We start from the raw sequence: 16,753 nt of genomic DNA, 5'->3' as shown, positions 1-16,753 counted from the left end.
AATGTTGTCAGTGGAGTACTGTTGGCTTCTGCTATTTTCTTTCAGCGAATTCAAGGTCGAAAAGCCAGCCTGGAGGAAATACAGCTTGTTCATTCTGAACATCACTCACTGTTGTATGGCACCAACCCCCTGGACGGACAGAAGCTGGACCCCAGGATACTCCTAGGTCTGTACGGGCCTCCTCTGTACCGGGAACAGCACATTCCAGCACTATCATTAGTCAATGCTGGTGTCAGTTCGAAATACTTGGCAAGTAGTGCAACAAAAAATCAGTTTTTCCAACAGCTTTGCTCCGTGGAATGAGTCATTTGCAATAGAAGCCATTGTAGATTAAGAAAATCCTGCATTAGAAAATGACAATGTAGGTTCCATGATGTTTACTTTAAAATTAACCTTCATTTGAATAACATTTGTCCAATGTGTTTCTGCATATAGAAAAAACTACATTGCTGAATTTGTTTATTATGTTTTCAAACTTAAAGTAGAAATGATTCACACATGCTTTATGCAAATTTCTTTTCACCATTCCCATTTTTTTTTTGTATCTTTTAGTTCTTTGTTCTATGACCTTAAGAAACAAAGGAAATAGTACAACTTGTATTAAGTGAAAACTCAATACTACTATACCCATCACACTACATTTTATAGCAAGATTGCAAATCTATTTATTGCCTTACCTTTGGAATTAAATAATACATTCAATGCAAAACTAGAAAACTAATAAACAGTTTTTTGTTAATGTATGATTTTTTGAAATTTTATCATCAGATTTTAAAATAAAATTTACGTTGCAGAACTTTATATAAGCTTTATATGAGTGATAGAAACTACAGGTTTCTGGAAGAAAAATCAGTGACAAACCTTATTTTAGCTGAAATGATAATATTGTTTTATTAACTTTTTATAAGTGAATAACAATATCTAACATTGGCAATAGATGCTGACGGGATCATTTTTAAATGTTTTAACTAAAAAAGACATTTTAGGAGTTTTTCCTTCAAATAAATGTATTGCGTCAGCTCTAAGTTATTGAACTCTTTCACCTAATTCAATGTTATTTCAAAATTGTTTTATGTTAACTGGTCCTCAACAGTTTGAAAGCAAGTAGATAACATATAGTAGGTAGGTGTCTTGGAAAGCAATTGTAAGGAAGAATTAACAGTTACTCATTATAACACTTACAATATACCTTTTTAAACAAGTGGCAAGCATCTCTAAGTTTATGAAGTGCAGGCATATGAGTGAGCATAAATATGCCCACACATGCGTGTAACAGTATAGGTAGCAGTAGCTTGGGGAGAAGTAAGACCAAAGGGGAATTCATAAAGATTATCCAATTTTTAGGAAGTACATTGCTAATATTTGATGATTAAAAAAAGTATACTATCAAATTAACATTATATATTAATATGAATACAAATAAATCAATCTAAACATATATGCTCATTTTTTTCCTTTCTATTTTAGAAACCAGTCTCTGTACATGCAGATACTTTCCATAAAATACCTCTTTTGCTGCAAATATTGTATGATAATTTTTCTTATTTTAACATGAATCAATAATCCTACTCAACTAACCAAAAAGATGAAGTAAACCAGACATTTTAATTGTCATGATTTTATGAGGTCATAATACTCAAGCATTTAAACATAGGAGACTGTGTCCATGTCATTATTTTTTAATTGAGTTAAGAAAAAACAAGTAGAAAACCTCCCCCACTTTTTAAAAATCTCTGGTCCTAAAGTATAAATCAACCTTCCAACTTTGTTGGAACAGGCTGGGATTGATCAAATTGTGAATATAAACACACACTTGATATTTGAAAGGTACTCCTAAACAACCATTGTTCCACATTTTAAGAGAAAAGACATATTTATAAGATAAACGAAGTTTAAACTTTTGCAACATCAAACTTTTATTTATAAACATGGCGATGTTTTTTTTAAAAAATTTGACTCTTTTGAACAGACCTATTTTTTGTAAAATATTTGATGTGCATATCATTTTTAAATTTGATGATTTTAAAATGAAATTCCATTTATAATTTTAACTTGGACAAACGTTCTTTTCATGTATGTATGTGATGAAAGCAGCAAGTACCTATGATTCAATGTTTAAAATTTTAATCTAAATAAATTAGCCATTTATCTCATTAATTTTGAACATTTGATGTGAAATAATATTCCTACAGTTGATAATCTTAGAGTTAGCATTCTATACATGTGTGGAGTTTCATATACGCTTCTGTGATCATTGCAACAATTTCAATATTGTGTGTGGGCTACATAAGTACACAGAAACAGGGATGTTTCATTCTATCAGGCCTTCAGGTAGAGCACTAAATTCAACCGTATCAACACTTCAAAACTACTTCTCTTTCCCTAGTGTATCCAAACGTTTAGCTAATTTTTCTCAATCTCAGTTCAAAGTCAGTAATTCTGTTCTTTTTAAAGGTTAACTTTTAATACTTTTTTGCTTTTTGTGAAATTTGGATTCTTCTGGCTTTTTTTATTGTTGTTGTTGTTTGTTTGTTTGTTTGTATCTGGAAGACTGGATTGAAGCTGCCATGTGTGAATGTATAGAAATTCATAATTGTCAAGATGTTTTCTCTCTTTTTATCCCTTCCTTTCACTTCCATATATTTTACTACATCCCCCAGTTCCTCCCAAACACAGATGGGAGATGTCTTTTCTGAGTTAAATTAATGCTATTTCCCTTGATAGTTGTGTTCTAGAGTTAGGAGGAAGGGTTTAAATAAAAGTTCAGTATGACCAGACCTATCAGTCTTTGTATCTTGAAAGACATCTATAGAAGATAACATAATTGGATTTGAAAATGAACATCATTTATCTCTTTAAATACTCTAGACCCTGTAAGGTTACATTGAAAAGACATTCTCTCCAATTATTTCTGGTGCAAGGTTTTACTTAGCATTAATATTCCTGTTGCTCTTATGACCAGTTTCATAATCTTGCGGCTAGCCAAATTTTAGTGCATTGATAAGACAATGTAATTAAAAATACATCCAGTCAGTTTGGTGAAATAAAATTTTCTTGCCTATTTCTAAATTTAAAGTATCAATTATATGCCTGTTTTGTATTATGTAAACAATCTCCTAAGTAGGTATTAAATAATAGTATTAAATAGAACTCTCCTAAGTAGGATACTTATTTTGCTAATTCTCTTGGGGGTTAATAATTTTTTAAAATAACTCTTAAAAATTAATTTATTGGCTGGGCACAGTAGCTCATGCCTCTAATCCCAGCACTTTGGGAGACCGAGACAGGAGAATCACGAGGTCAGGAGATGGAGACCAGCCTGGCAAACATGGTGAAACCCTGTCTCTACTAAAAATACAAAAATTAGCCAGATGTGGTGACACGCACCTGTAGTCCCAGCTAACGGGAGGCTGAGGCAGAAGAATTGCTTGAACCCGGGAGGTGGAGGTTGCAGTGAGCCGAGATCGCACCACTGCACTCTAGCCTGAGCAACAGAGCGAGACTCCGTCTCAAAAAAAAAAAAAAAAAAAAAATTAACTATGTTATAATATTATCTTCATTCCTGTTTGTTGACTATGAAGAATTCAGACACTAAAATGTACATATATATTTTAATTTCACAGGTGATATATGAATATACTCTTGCCAAATATTCAAGGATACAGTTATATTTTTGTTAGGAACAACAACATAAGAAAACTTTACTCCTCCTCAGAAATTTTGATGTGCCTTTTACTGGTACCAATATTGCAGTTTTAATATTATTTTATGATTTTTATTTCTATTTTTAATTCTGTTGATTTCTCATCTTTTTGTTAAAATAAAGATCTCTCTTTATAACTAGATGGGTTCATTTGCACATACATTTTCTTTATCATTTTCCATCTTTCAGTAGTTGCATTTAAAAAACCAACTCATATGATTTATTGTTTTCAAAACAAACTCTCTTCTGTGACAATAAAAGCTATTTAGACTTTTACTGACATGGCATATGAATTCTACTACAAACCTGTTTTCAATTTTAATTTCTCATTTCATTGACCATCAATAGAACAAATTAATGGGATAGGTGAATTGGAAATTTGTACCTGGTTCTACCACTGAACTGCTGAGTGACATGCCAGAGTCCCTTCAGGACCATTTGACTAGGAAATAGAAATGTTCACTGCCTTTCCCCGTGATTACTCCACAGACAGATTTTAATGTTAAAGATTTAGTAGCAGTTGCTACTGTTTTTCTCTATTCGTGTAGTAGATAATGTAGAAAATAAAAGTACAGGTAAACAAAATAATTACTAAAAATCCCATGAAACACCAGTTCTAAGAGATATTCACAATTCAGTTTTGGGCATATATTTTTAAAGAAGATATTTTATATTGATATTGATGTTATATAGATCCCCAAATGGGATTATTTTTCATAGTGTACCGTTTAAAAAATTGTGGATGTTAGAAGTGGCTTATGGTGTACTTGGCTTTAGCTCTATCTTAAAGTTGATATAGCTACTTATAACCAGCTATACTTAGTTATGTCTTAAGTAGAAATTAAAAATAAGTCTGTACATTTGAGAAGATATTTTAATATTTGAAATATTTTTAAAATGACCGTATATGATGGCATAAACCTTGTAGCTCAAAACATCCCACTGAATGAATATACTCAGTGAATAGCTGAATTGGTTACCATAAATTTAAAAAATTGTAATGTATAATATAGACATGTAGGCCAACTTAAAAAAAATCTTGTGACCCAAATCTCATGAGCATGTGTTTATTCATGTGGGGCAATAGACTGTACATGCAATAATATTTGTATTGATTTGCTTTTAGTTCTTATTTGTGTATACAGATAGGCAGAACAATGATATTCTGAAAATTAACTGTGTTGAATAATTGGTCTGAAGTTTTATTAATTTTTGCATCAAATGATAAATACCACGTGACCTATTATTATGTGTTAATAAACGCCAACATTTTAAAAACTATATAACCCCCTTAACCTATATTTTTTATGTCTTCTTACTGTATAGGTGATGACTCTCAAAAGTTTTTTTCCTCATTACCTTGTGGTGGACTTGGGGTAAGTACAAGTTGGTTTACTGCCTTTAAATAACATAAAATTACAAAAAGAAAATCTTTTTTGATTTATCTCTTCAGTTATGTTTAAGGTTGTTTCTCAGTAAAAGTTATGCTAGACTTCAGAACCGCCTACATAATTTGCAGAGCTAAGTGCCAAGTAAAAATATGGCAGCCCTTGTTAAAAAAAATTCTTAAGAATTTCAAGATGGTGGCAATACAGAATTAAACCAAGAGCAAGGCCCTTCTAACTGTAAGTTCCCGTGTCACTGCACAGGTCACACACTCGTGAAGCCAGCTTTGCTAGGCCTTTATAGAGCTGGAGAAAACGTGCTGTAAGAGAGTTTAACACAGATTTGCAGCAGAATTCCATTTTCAATAGAATCACATTGAGTACGCACATACATTATATTTCTGGTGAAAATGGCATAAACTTCACAAAGTGCTTTGCATTATGGGACATTTTGTTTGTGAACCCCTTGGGGACATTTTTGTCTTCAATAATTAAGGAAGCCTTTTGACTCAACATATTTAGACCACATTTCAAGGACAAATTTGTTAGAACACAGCAACACATGAAGAAAAATGTCTACATTTTTGTAGATGATTAGAACATATCCTATAACCTGAAATCTATTCAAAGTTAACCCTTACCAGTAACAAACCATCATCCTGTAGAACTAAGTGTTATGTTAGAACAACATAATTCTAGGTGAAGTTTTCAAAGACTAAGGTATTTAAGTCAATTGACTCGATGTTGAAGGGAAAGAACAAAACTAGTCAAATGTATATCACGTTTTAAACAATTGTTTTGTGAGAACTAAATTTGATGCAAAGAAATCTCGAATATTTTCAGTTTATTCTATCATTTTGATGATGCCAGATTAGTGAGTTGTAGCCTTTTTTGTTCCTTTGCTTGTGATTCTGCTTACTCTGGAAAACAGAATGGTAGCTATATCCATTTGCCTCTGTGAGGACTTTACAGTCTGCCAACAAACAACTAAGTTCCAAAACAACCTGGTGAAACAGTCATTGTTATTAACACCATTTTGCAAATGAGAAAGTGAAGGCTGGGAGAAGCTAAGTTGTTTTCCTGAAGTCACACAGTAAAGGGTAAAAAGCTGCAAGTTTGGGGGTGATGTACACATCCTTGTCGAGGAGTTCCAAAAGAGCTTTCTAGACACTTTCATGGCTTTCATCTTTAACAAACTAGCCTCAGCTTCCCCCCACTCCCTCTGGGTCAGCAGTGCAGCAGTGTGGCTGATGTGGTATAACCCCTTTGTGACAGCTCACCAGTGACTTTTGCTTTTTGACCACCAGCGTGGGACAGTCATCATCCCGCATTAATCCTTGCTCATTTTTAGCCAACCTCCTGTGGAGCTGGGAGCTTGCAAAATCATTCTGGAGAGCAGAGGATAAGTTGACTTTTAAAATGGGTTTCACTGGCTTTGTGCTTATTGTCTAACATCTCAAATGGCTGTTTTATGAGAATGGCTGCCTACCTGTAAATGGGGCAAAAAATGAAACAAACCTAATGACTACTTAATGGGAACAGTGATGTGGAGGAAATCAAAGCTATTAAAAGGGTGGCGGTCATCAAACCCCACTCATTTAGAAGTATAGATGATCCCAGAGTTATGATGGTTCAATTTATGATTTTTTGATTTTATGATGGTGCAAAAGTGTTACACATTCAGTAAAAACCATACTTTGAATATACAGCTATTCTATTTTTCACTTTCAGTACAGTATTCAATAAACTACATGAGATGTTTAACACTTTATTATAAAATAGGCTTTGTGTAGATGCTTTTGCCAAACTGTAGGCTAATGTAAGTGTTTGGCATGAATAAGGTAGGCTAGGCTAACCCATGATGTTTGGTGGGTTAGGTGTATTAAATTCTTTTTTGACTTAGGACATTTTCAAATTACAATGGGTTTATTGGGACTCCGTCATAAGTCAAAGAGCATCTGTATATTTAATGTATGACCCAGGACTGAACTGAGGCCATCTCCCTAGGACTCACCTCCCAAATCTGACCTGGGATGTGCTTTTAATTCACTATCCCTTCAATGCGAAGTTCCTCTGCTCAACTGCTCTAAACCCAAATTGACTTCTTATTTCTTACCTAGAACTGCTTTAGTAAACTCTTCAAAATGACCAAGGAGTGAATATTGGCTGCTTCCTCTGGACCAGTATATCAAACATAATGCGCAGTGTGGGTCACAGAGTAAGTCCTTAGTAATGTCCCTAGAGCTGACCTCACCTGGATGGTGGCAGCAGTGGTGGTGGATAAGTCTGGGGTAGGCCAGCAGAGGCAAAAGAAGGAGGCCTGCATTGTTAGTTTGACTCCATCAGTGCTGGAGAAGGTTGGAGAGATGTGATGCTTATGTAGGTCAGGGTGGGTGTGAATATGTGTGTGTGTGTGTGTGCAAGTTTGCACTTGCTGATGCTCTTGTGACCTAGTTTGACTCAGTATTTTTGTTTATAGGAATGAAATAGTTTTCTTAGCCTTTCAAAAGCCTTCTTGCCCTCTCAGATTTTTGGTTTTTGTACAAGTCCTAGGAGAAACCCTGGATCCTCTGGATTTAAGCCAGTCTAAATTTTCACCTCCAGGACAATCCCAGACAGATCAGCTATACAAAAGATCCCCAGTATGATCCCAGAGGGCCCCAACTTGGCAGCATGGGAGCACCCTAGAGATTTTGGAAATTACCGAAATGGCTTTTGTCTTAAGGCATGGTTCTGTCTCAAATTACTTAAGAGGGACCTGTTGGTTTCCATTCTGAAATACTCAGTGATCCCCAATTGTTAAAGTAAACTCCAGTTCCTTAGAATATATAACTTCATTCTAGAGGGGTTTGATATATACCTACAGAATACTGATGGGTTAACTGGCTTTTGAGGACACTACCTGGGACATTATGAAATCAGAACATCTCTACTTCTCATTAAAATTTCCCCTAAAATTGCACATGGTAATTTAGTGTTGGTCAAGCAGCTCAGTGGATCAACGATATTTAAGGTGCTGTGAAATGTACTCTCCAGAACTGCATTTCGAGCAACAATGTCAAGGTTTCTGAATTCCTTTGTGTTTGCTTTTCATTTTGTTCAGTTATTATGGCATGACTCATTTCTGATTCCTGTGTGATTGCACTACAAGAAAATGCACCAGTTGAAAAGAACATTTGACCAAATCCCAGGACTTGGTCATTGTGTAGTAAAATAGATAATTAAGGGACTCTGGAAACAAGAGCCAGTGCAGGATCACTTCAGTTCTCACTCCTCAGGGTATGTCACTAAAAATAGTGATCATTTTCCTGGCCATCTGACCTGCTGCTGTGTGAAGAAATCTTGAAGTCATTTCTCAGCCTCATTTTCCCCCTCTTCACTTGATAGGCCACAGAAAAACCCACAAAAGCAAGGACGAGCAGGCTTTTATGATAATGTCGTCATCAGCTCCCAGCTTCAAACGCTTCTGCGGCTTTTGAGTTGTCATTTATAACTTGGAACTGAATCGACCCATAATTCCCCTGATACACTTAGAGAAATTGATAACAGACTCTGCGCTTCTTTTATGGCTCAGAGGAGGCAACTCCAATCACATCACTATTGGCAGGCAATATTATTTTTTGACATGGTTGTAAAAGTATAAAGGGGCTTATGGCATTTGTTTAGATGAGGAATGGGCTCTCAAGCTGTGCTGGGGTTTACAGGACCAGATCAGTGAGAAGCAAAGGGAATATGATGTTTGCAAACAGGATATGATTTTATATAAGTTTGGGTTTCATGCTCTGTTCCCTGGGGAAAGCCCTGCAGACAGCAGAGAATTCCACTTTTATCCTACAGCAGACAAGCTCCCAGGGCCAAAAGGCAGAAAAATAAACGTGGTCAGTGGGCAGTGTCAGACCCTTGATTGGAAGAGGAGGAGCTGTGGACAAGGGAGAACAATCCCCTAAGAGGACTGAGGATTTGCAGGGCACGGGCACAACTGGGACCTGACTAAGTGGTTGAAGATATGCAAAAAGAAACTCTAAAAGGTTTAACGAAGGCACCTTCTCCAGCAGCGACTCAGTCAATCTGTGAACACAAAGCTAACTTTTTATTACAACTTTTACTCTGTTCATATTCTGTTTGATTACACCTAGATCTGACACACTTAGGAACGTCATTTTTGTGATTGGGGAAGGGGAGATGGGGAGAAGGATTAGGTGATTATGAGAGGGTAGTAATTTAAGGCCCATTTCAATTGTTCTGAGGTTTTCTGCAAACGTTTCAGGTGTATACCAACTATACTCACTATGCGAGAGGCAGATTTGGATGAAATGTCTTAAATTTTCTTTTATCTTGTCAGAATTAAAATGTAAGCTCACCCCTCTTATTTATAAATTTACAGATATGTGTGTGTGTGTGTGTGTATATACAAGAAATATTGTATATATAAATACATAATCAGGAGAAAAATCTATTTTACACCACATGTATATCTTCATATTATTTTTCTAATTATTACACCACATTGGTCCTTCACATTTATTCTCCCCAGTACCAGTAAATAATATCCTAGTGGCAAGCCCTACAAAGAGCTGCTCTGGTGTTTCCCTCTATTATAATACTAGGGAATGGATTTTGTTTTATGACCACATCTATGGACATATAGTTAAACTCGATGTGACAAAAGCTTGGTTAATAATGCAATTTACTGCTGTGATTTAGGATGGTCATCTTTGAAACAGAACGAATATTTTCAAAGCCATAACGTGTGCCATCAGATAAGGCATGAAGGGCAGGAAGAATAAGATAAGGCTTGTTGTTGATGACTAGACAAGGTGCAGCATGCAAAAACCAATGAGACAAGACCACTGCTGTCAATCTCAATTGCTCACAGCCTAGCCATTGGGCTGGTTTAGAAAAATGCTAAGCTATGAGAGCACAGAGAAGGCAGCTTTTAAAACAGCAAAGAAAGAAGAGGGTATGGAGGTTACTCAAGCAGTTATAAGCTAAATTTTCAAGAAGAATTAGCAATAAATGTATGTGAGTTGTGTGTTGGGGATGGTGTGAGGACAGGTCATGGGAGGCAGCCAGGCATTGACACACTAGATTTCTGACAATTGCACCAAGCTGTTGCCAATTAGTAGGGAATTTTTTTCTTCCAAAAAAGGAGGGAAAAACCCCACCTTCTGTTTATGCCAAAACTTTGCATGTTCCTGAGGTTTTAATATTGACTTAGGAACCTCTTTCTTCATATGTTATTTCAACCCAATTATCCTGAGCAAGCACGATGCCTTTTGTTACATCAGCAGAAAGAGGAGGGGGTAACATCTGCTTCTCACATGCAGTAATCAGGGTAATGTTAATTTCCCTCCTATTAATGTTCAACTCAAACCTGGCTTGCAATCAGTACTTCATTTCCTCCACTGTTGCTATCAAAGAGGTATCACAAACTTTTTCCCTCCAGCACAATAAAAGGATCCACCCTGATTTGGAATCTCTCTTTTTTATATCTCCTCTTCCTAATTGTATCTGGATTTTCATCAGCTTCAGACTTGATGCAGTTGATAGTAGCAAGAACACCCCATGGCACCTGGCAAAATTAAAACTGATAAGCCACCTTAATGAAACTGAGAATTTAGTTTCATGTTGCAAATTCTATAAAAAGATTATATTGCCTCAGACTTGGAAAAAATGTATGAAATATTATTAAAATCAGGGAATTCCTTCTAAATTGCAAAGGAAGTTTCCAGTATTGCATAGATTATGCTAATTGTGTCTACTCAATAATAGTTGTCGGGATGTAGACAACACTCCCTACAGAGATACGCATGTATACATTACTCTGTGTATGGGACAAAATGTGAAAATGCGTAGAATCATTAAGCATCTAATGTCCATTGCAAGAAAGAAGAAAATGAGAGAAGAAAACCTTAATTTCCTCCTTAATTCACTTAGTTGCAGCATCTCATCTGTGATTAAATTCTTTCTATTGCTTTGACATTGTGGCTAAGTACAACAAGATGCATTTTGAAATAAGAATACTTCATTTTCTTATTTAAAGTAAACATGAATATCACAAAGCTGTTAAAATTCTTCTGGTGCTAAAATGAGATGGCTAAAAAAATGCCATCATCAAAGCTTTATGTGTGTTTTTTACATTATTGGGGCCATAAGACCTATTTTTTTAAAAAACTGTGTATACATACACACACACACACATACACACACATGTATAAAAGCAACTATTTGTACCAAAGTAATGTCAATAACAGGGAGGAAGAAAACGATTATGAACATTGAGACAAGAAGAAATTGAGCCTTAGGCTCTGTAGTTGCTGAAGGTAAATGGATTTGACGAAATTTAAATTTCTATCTAACTTAGAAGATCTGTGGCTCGATTAAATAAAAACTGAGAAAGTAAAACATACTTGAATAAATTTGAAAATATGATCATCTACTAATTGCTATTTCTGACTGCCAAGGAGACGTTAGGCTTAAATCAAATGAAAATTTAGAGTAGACAAAGGAAATGGTACTACCTAAAAAAAAAAATAATTCTTGTAACAGCCTGAAATACAGCTACATTCAGGCACACCTAAGCTTTTCATTTTAAGGTGAAGTAACAGCATTTGTATGTTTCATCTGTCATATTTCCACTCTGAATAGTTAGTTCCAGATCTAGATATTCACTCCTGTAACAAACTAATATTCAATATGTAAAACTGATGTGTCATTATTGGATTTGTCTTTGTGAAGTATTTTAACCACAAATTTAGTAAAGCATAACTTCTAAACTTTCATTAATGGAGAACAACAGTTTTTTTTTTTCAAAATTCAAAACCAAAATAAATTAGCTCACTGAATGCTTGAGCCATAAGCAGGCAGTTCACAGCAGAATCCCTAGGATTTAATCATTCCCCAACTCAATAAAAACCCATAGCTTCTGAGTTTTAGACTAGCAGTATCATTATTGCTATAGAGTATCTTAACTTTAAATAAAAAAACTAAGTAAAATAAAGGAATTAAATGACTAAGCAATGATTCTCTTAGCAATAGAGCATGCATTGAGTCATTGTTTCTATGAAGACTGATAAGACTATTAAAGGACTAATATATTTGATATTTATATGCACCTGAAATCATTTGGTGAATTTATTCCGTTATATTCTAAATATTATGATTTATATAATCTCTAATTGATATTTACTATAGATACAAACAGACTTACCTTGGAAATATTGCAGATTCAGCTCCAGAGCAACACAATAAAGCAAATAGCACAATAAAGTGAGTCACACAAATGTTTTGTTTCTCAGTGCATACTAAACTTATGTTTATACTGTCCTGTAGTCTATTAAGTGTACGATAACATTATATCTTTAAAAATGTACATAATTTTAAAACTATGTTTAAAAATCCTAATGATCATCTGAGCCTTCAGTGAGTGGTAATCTTTTTGCTGGTGCAGGGTTTTGCTTCAATATTGAGGGCCTTATTCTGGATAAAGCTTTGGCTCAAGGGAATGTGGTTGGGTTGATCTTCTGTCTAGACCACTCAAACTTTCTCCATATCAGCAGTAAGGCTATTTCACTTTTTCTTAGCATTTGTGTGTTCACTGCAGTAGCACTTTTAGTTTCCTTTAAAACCTTTTCCTTTGCATTCACAACTTGGCTAACTGTTGGGCACAACAGGTCTAGTTTTCGGCCTATCTCAGCTTTCAACATGCCTTCTTCACTAAGCTTAATCATTTCTAGCTTTTGATTGAGAGTGTTGAGAGTGAGAGACGTGCAACTCTTCCTTTTACTTGAAGACTTAGAGGCTATCGTAGGGTTATTAACTTGTCTAATTTCAATATTCCTGAATATTAGGGAATAGGGAGGCCTGAGAAAGAGAAGAGTTGGAGGAAAGACTGATTGGTGGAGCAGAAATCACACACAATATTTATCAATTAAGTTCACTGTTTTATATGGGCACAATTCATGGTGCCCCAAAACAATTATAATAGTAATATCAAAGATGACTGATCACAGATGGGCATAACAGATAAAATAATGATAAAAAACTTTTGAAATATTGCAGGAATTACCAAAATGTGACACAGAGACAGGAAGTGAGTACATGCTGCTGGAAAAATGACACCCATAGACTTGCTCAACTTGGTGTTGCCACAAACCTTCAATTTGTAAAAAATCAAAGTATCTGAAAAGTGTAATAAAGTGAAGCACAGTAAAACAAGGTGTGCCTGTACAGAGTATCTTTCTGACGATATGTAAGCACTTCTCAAAATGACTTGTATCATTTTGAGATGGGACCATTTAAGGAATAAAAACCAAGACCTACAAGTAGTGAAATTCTTTGCTGCTAAATAGATTTCTTTCCTTAATCTATTGCCTCTAAAGACAATTTACCATCCATTCATTCATTATTAAATAAGCATGTACTGTCCAGTACCATCCTATGTGCTAAGTATGAAGCAACATGTAGACTCACATTTTTTCTTATGTTGTGTTTTTTTTCCTTTTCAATTCCCACTCACATATCTTATCATACTTATCACTTAGACTCTGCATTGATTTTCTTCTATTCATAATTGTCAACTCTGGTAGGAAAGGCCTGGGAGTTCATAGGACTAAGGAAAGAAGATAATCAGAATATCCATACTCAGTTGAATAAGATTCAAATTCAGTAGCCTAATGAAACAGTTCTACGAGATGGCCTTCTTGTCTCAGCTTTCTTTGATGGAGGCATCCAATTTTTTATTTGTTTGTTGGAGACAGGGTCTTGCTCTGTCGCTCAGGCGGGAGTACAGTGGCACAATCACAGCTCATTGCAGCCTCAACCTCCTGGGCTCCAAAGATCCTCTTGCTTGAGCTTTGTTAAGAGCTAGGAGCTAGGAATACAGGTGCACACCACCACATATATTTGGCTTTCTTTTTTTTTTTTTTTTTTTTTTTTTGTAGAGATGTTGTCTCACTATGTTGTTCTGGCTAGTCTCAAACTCCCTGCCTCAAGCAATCCTGCCACCTTGGCCTCCCAAACTGCTAGGATTAGAGGCCTGAGCCACTCTGCCTGGCAAATTCTCATTCCAAGAGCTAGGAAGCCTAGTATCCAGCATCAATCCACAACTCCATTAATAGCAAATGTGGAAGAAGTTCAAAGACCAGTGCTCACTGGTGCAGACTATTCTCTGTGCTTCTGAACTTACTCTACTCACAATTTCCAATTTTCACAACTTGGGACAGAATTCATTTGCTCACTTATTTAGTAATTTATTTATACAGCAAATGCTTATTGAATGCCTACTGTGTGCCCGGAACTGCAAATACAGTACTGAACAAAACAGAAAACGTTTTATCCTACTGGAACTTATATTCCAGTTGAGGAGACAAATAAGCAAGAATGAATGACTTTAAATATATATGCATGTATGTGATGATGATGAATGCTATAGAGAAAAGGAAGCAAGGAAGGGGTGTGGAGTCTTGTAGGGTTGGGGCAGAAAACTAGTGGTTAATGAGAAGTGTTGCTTTTTGGATATTAGAATAGACAGGTGAGGGGTGACCTGGGAGCCCCGGTTTCTTGTGGTGACTGACTTAAAGAGGGGTACAGAGAATAATGAGATGCATACTGAGGGTGCAAAGCAGAGTGGTGGGGAAGCAAGGAAAGTTCAGGAGGTGGAGAGGAGGCTTGCCAAGACTGCTCAGAGTTTGGGGACCCCATCTCACTCTCACTGGTAAAGATCTGGGCGTCTAGAGGTAGGGTTGTTCTATTCAGAACACATAGAGCTTCTGGTCTTCCTTCTGACAACTGGATTGAGGTGTGGCAATAGATGATGAGAGGGCAAGTTGAATTTCTAGGCACACCCTGAGATCCTGACATTTCTCTTCAGAGCTGGCTATGGAGGTATGGAGAAGGTTGGGGGTGGGGGCACACTTACCCAGGCACTCAAAGATCTGGGACTCAATAGCAGGCCCTGGGCTGTAAGATATCTCTCTGGGTAGTTCCAGATCTTAGCAGCACTGTGTGCTTTGGGGTTCCAAGTCCCTGGAATGTTATGTGGACATACTTTTCTTTTTAAATTGGGCAGCTGCAAATTATATACAGTACTCCAACACCTGCCCATTTTCAAGTCTAATAAAAATGTCCTGACATTTGCATGACCTTTGCAAGTGGGTTTTTTTCCTTGTGCATTTTAGTGTCTTCTTGAATGACATTGTCCATTATGGCCTCAGTTGCTCTGGCTGGTCCATTCTGATTTATATCTGAACTGTGAGATTTGGGGTAACTGATTTGTTGGTCCCATTGTGTTGGTGCATAGAATGGACCAAATAATGATGATGTCTCAATTTCCATATGCCCAATTTCGTGTTGTATTTATATAGTGCAAGAGAGATAAAAATCTGAATTCCAGGGTATTTTCACTATTGACAATCAGTTTCTGATCCTCAGCAACCTCAATATTAAATGAATAGAATCAAGAAAAAAAAACTTGGCTAAATTTTTTGGGATTATGCTTTAACCATTTTAGCAAAATAATAATTCTCGGCTTTGACCCCAGTGGTATTCAGAGGATCGACCTTAATGATGGGATTATCCCTCAAGTAAAGGGACAGGTAAGGTGCCCTAGATTAGGCTGGGCAATAGAGAATCCTGCAAAACATACCCTCCTGATTCTCACAGAACCAAGAGGGCTGATTCACAGCCTCACAGCAGAGACTAGCCATTCTTTACACAAACCTTCCAATGATAACCTGCCTCAATCTCTTTTAAACCCCAAATAATCCCAGAGGTTTTATTGCTAAAGATTCAATTGAGGTTTCCTATTCTACAGAAAAGGAAACAAAGGCTCAGAGAGGTGAGTAACTTGTTCAGGTCATAGAATTATTAGGCCGTGGAGTAGAGAGGGCCTGATTCCCAAGCTTTTAACCACAATACTATGCACACACAGCACAACTCACCATAATTTCAACCTCATATGATTGTCAACACTCCTTTCCCAAGTGAGAATAGCCCTAGCCGTAAGAAAAAAACAATTGCTATTTTTGCTAAGAGCATTCTCTTTTTTATTGCAATTCCTATGAAGTATTAAATCAATGCACTCAAACATCATCAATTTTGGGTAAAAAAAAAATTACACAGCTATACACAGTATTTCAACCCTAACTAGAACACTGAAAAGTCTCTGTCCTTGGACAAAACCACTGTGGGATGAGAGAGAGAGAATCTCATTTCACACACCTACTGAGTCAGAGTTAATTTTATTAAGCTGCACTCTGTAGGAATGAGGCTGTGTAATGTTCACTGTCCAGTGAATAAAAAGATTGGCATATTTTGAAGCACCCTTTACACAATGTAAAGGGTGCTTTACATTGTGTAAAGCACAATTTACCAGATTAAATGAAGAAACAGTAGGAAAGTACTAAAATGGTATTTCTTGGCTCTGTCTCTAACTCAGTCTTGGTAGAACTGACCAGCAGTTCACTGAAATTGGATAACAATAGGGACTCTCAAATTCCTTTACTGGCCTTTACTGGCCACATAACCCACAGGAATCCATATATTACTTGGTAAATCTATGAGTCCCCTGGATCTTAAGTAAGGATCCTTAGAGTCTCAAGATGTAGCCCTTTCGCCAGAGCAAACATATTCCTCTCCTTATTCTTGTTACTGGCAAGTAAATAGC

General features: G+C 36.1%; 1 protein-coding gene across 7 annotated transcripts in view; it reads left to right on the top strand.

Moving 5' to 3' along the window:
- Positions 1–16,753, top strand: part of HDAC9 (histone deacetylase 9) — a 917,296-nt gene that overhangs the window by 684,343 nt on the left and 216,200 nt on the right. For all 7 annotated transcript variants that reach the window (XM_054559003.2, XM_054559009.2, XM_054559005.2 and 4 more), the window contains 2 exons: positions 46–166; positions 5,030–5,079. In XM_054559003.2, coding sequence (XP_054414978.1) covers positions 46–166; positions 5,030–5,079 — 171 coding nt within the window. The remainder of the gene's footprint in view (positions 1–45; positions 167–5,029; positions 5,080–16,753) is intronic.

Source organism: Pongo abelii, chromosome 6 (assembly GCF_028885655.2).
Source record: "Pongo abelii isolate AG06213 chromosome 6, NHGRI_mPonAbe1-v2.0_pri, whole genome shotgun sequence".
NCBI classification, from domain to species: Eukaryota; Metazoa; Chordata; class Mammalia; order Primates; family Hominidae; genus Pongo; species Pongo abelii.
This window is presented reverse-complemented; position numbering and strand designations above follow the sequence as displayed.